This window comes from Panthera uncia (genome assembly GCF_023721935.1).
Source record: "Panthera uncia isolate 11264 chromosome A1 unlocalized genomic scaffold, Puncia_PCG_1.0 HiC_scaffold_17, whole genome shotgun sequence".
Classification (NCBI taxonomy): domain Eukaryota; kingdom Metazoa; phylum Chordata; class Mammalia; order Carnivora; family Felidae; genus Panthera; species Panthera uncia.
In genome coordinates, this window is record NW_026057577.1 from 6,123,089 (window position 1) to 6,126,423 (window position 3,335).

The 3,335-nt window shown below is 41.6% G+C and overlaps 1 protein-coding gene across 1 annotated transcript; it reads left to right on the forward strand.

Annotated features, from left to right (window-relative positions):
* The first annotated feature begins 1,289 nt into the window (after positions 1-1,289).
* Positions 1,290-2,630, forward strand: IRGM (immunity related GTPase M). Its single transcript, XM_049648379.1, is given in 8 exon segments — positions 1,290-1,483; positions 1,485-1,549; positions 1,552-1,590; positions 1,593-1,672; positions 1,674-2,163; positions 2,166-2,206; positions 2,208-2,276; positions 2,278-2,630. Coding segments are annotated over 8 exon segments (1,158 nt in total). The 3' UTR covers positions 2,458-2,630.
* The last annotated feature ends 705 nt before the right edge of the window (positions 2,631-3,335 follow it).

The window sequence follows — 3,335 nt, forward strand, 5'->3', positions numbered from 1 at the left end:
AATGTGGGAAAATGTGGGGCTTATTCCACATTGGGTTCAAGCTCACAAAAGTCCTTGATGTCTCCAATTTCTAGTCTGATCCACAGCTCATCCCCGCTTCATGGCTCAAGATAATTGGACATGGCACAAACCATATAGGATCTTGCATGGAAAATCCACTAATGAGTGTTTTTCATTCTGCTTTTTAGGTTACAAAATCTTTTTGGTGCATTATAATAAGAATTTAAAAAAATACCCAGTGGAAAAATATAGTAGTGGAAGGTAGATAAATTGTTGGCAAAATCATTTTTCAGGTATATACATGTGTTTCTGTGCATCTGAATTGAGTTTTACCAGTTTTGTTGAAAGATAATTGACATACATTACTGTATGAGTTAAGGCATACAGCATGATGATGTGATTTACATATTTTGTGAAATGATTACTACAATAGGTTCAGCTAACATCAATCATCTCATAAAAATACAATGGAAAGAAAAGAAAAAAAAGAGAAAAAATTCTCCTTGTGATGAGAACTCTTAGGATCTATTCCCTTAACAACTTTCCTATAAATCAAACAGTGGTATTACATATAGTCATTAGACTGTACACTACATCCCTAGTGCTTACTTATAACTATAACTGAAATCTTGTACCTTTTGACTGCGTCCTCCAACAGCCCCCCCTTCTCACGCTGTGCCTCCACCTCTCCACAAGTCTGTTATCTTTCTTTATGAATTTATTTTATTTTATTTTTAGATTCTACACACAGATTATACAATATCTGTCTCTTTGATTTATTTTACTTAGCACGATGCTTTCAAGGTACATCTATGTTGTCACGAATGGTAGGATTTCCTCATTCTATGGTTGAATAATATATTTAAATTTTTAAATGTTTGTTTATTTTTGAGAGAGAGAGAGAGAGAGAGAGAGAGAGAGAGAGAAATCAGCAGGGGAGGGGCAGAGAGAGAAGGAGACACAGAATCAGAAGCAGGCTCCAGGTTCTGAGCTGTCAGCACAGAGCCCGATGTGGGGCCTAACCAATGAACCACAAGATCATGACCTGAGCCAAAGTAGGGCACTCAACCAACTGAACAACCCAGGCACCCTTAATATATTTTAATTTTTGACAAACTATCAAACATTTTGCAGGGCCTTGTAGTTTCCAATCTAAATGCCTTTGCAGTGAGTTGGGTGTGGATCTGACACCCTCAGTTAGGATACCAGATCTGATAAATCCTCAGCTGCACCTGGCACTCCTAACTTCCCTGCTCTTCCTATTTCTCCAGGTCAATCCACTGTCTGACATGACATAGCCCGCCCTGTCCCTTCACACCCCATTATCTACATCCTTCACTCCTGCTGTGGGGTACAATATGGGCTGGAGCATTTTATCTAAGATAGGTGCCATAAACATTGAAAACGCTGTGGGAGGAGGGAAGTTGCTGGAGGTGGACTCTATAGTCAGGGGCACCCTGGAGACAGAGTCCAGTACCCCAGTGAGCTGTAACTGGGGACTCCAGCAATGTCATGTCCTCCTTCATCAAAGCACTGCGGGTAACTGGGCATAAGAAGAGGCAACAGCCCCCACTGGGATGGTGAGGACCACCTGATTCCCACTTGCTACTCTTCCTCCTACATTCCAAGTGTGGTGCTGTGGGACATGCCTGGAACAGGGACTGCCACCCAAAAGTCCGGAGAACTATCTGGAGGAGATGCATTTTAGCTAGTATGAACTTTTCATCATCAGTATATCTGAACAGTTCAGCATGAATCTCATAAAGCTAGCCCAGATCATTCAGAGTCTGGGAAAGAGGTTCTACATCATCTGGCCCAAGCTGGACAGGGACCTCAGCACAAGTGCCTTCTGGGAGGAATGGCTCCTGCAGAATATCCAGGAGAATATCCAGAAAAATCTCCTGAAGGAAGGGGTGTGTGAACCCATCATATTCCTTGTCTCCAGCATCGATCCCTTATTGCATAACTTCCCAGTTCCTAGAGACACCTTGCACATCAGGTACCATGGTCCCCTAGAGAACTTGCCTTACACCCATGAGAAGGTCATTAATTACGAAGTGATCTCTTTGTAGGTGAAAATAGCATCAAAGTTTTTCCAGGACACCCTTGGCTTTCAGAATGCAGATGATCTGGGGGAGTGTCTGAAGGCCTACCATTTGCTTTTTGTGTGGATGATGAATGTCTCCAGCAGGTGGCCCAGCATATGGGGAAAACCCATGGAGGAATACAAGACCATTATGAAGTCTCAAGATCTGCACACTGTTCACCCCAGGGAGAACATTATTGGCATTATATTGGATGAATTGTAATACAGCCTCTTATATTAGCCAAATTCCACTCTTAGATGACACTATTATCAACTACACAAGACAGTAGAAATATAGACAGTTCCTTGGAATAGTCACCAAGGACACCAAGACCATCCTGAAGAAAATCCTGCAAGACTTCATCATCTGAAGAGCTGATGTCTCAACAGTCTCCTTTTGAAGCAACCTCAGGACATCTGGGGTCTTCTCCTCACCTTGTATACTTTATAAATTCTCAGTCAAGCTCAATATGTCCACTTTCATTGGTTCTAAATTCTTTGAGGCAAGAGAGCTGAGTAGCTCATTTTGAACCAACCTCAGTAGGTTGAGACATACAATCTCATTCTGATATCACCGTATCACTTTACATTAACATCTTTTCTCCAAGACCGCTTGGTTTCCCCTGTTCCTTTACTTCTTACCTCTAACTCCCTGGACTCACAGAGGTGTGCCTGGAGGCAAGGATGTTCCCCTTGGGGAAATATGATGGAGAGGTGTGCTTAGATGTTCTCTGAAAAGTATGTAGTGGTTCCAGGATTCCAAGGCCAGTCTGACATCTTGTGAAGTTTTGCCCTTATACCTATTTGCCCATATAATTCATATCCAAAAAAAAGGAAATGGGGGATGGACTCAAGAGGCACTATTACTGGGATTGGAAAGTTGTTGAATGGAAAAGCAAACCTGACTACTGTATGTAACAAACACTGACCCCACTCTCTGAGAGGTCATGCTCTTCACATACACTTCATGGTGGGCCTGTTATAGGATGTACTACCTGTTAAATTGTTTGCTATAGAGAAATGTTTGTCCACTTAAAGTTACCTGTTATGTTGTGTTATTTGTCAAGGTTACCCCCAATGTTTGTCAAAGGAAACTTAATTTGATCATCAGCTTTGAGGAAACTAACCCACTGTCTATGACCTTACTGTTTATATAGTTAACCCAATCTATATAGAGACTATAGAAATCCTCCTAAATGGAAACCATTCCAGATCATACATCTAGGTTTTTTATCACTGCTAGGTACAT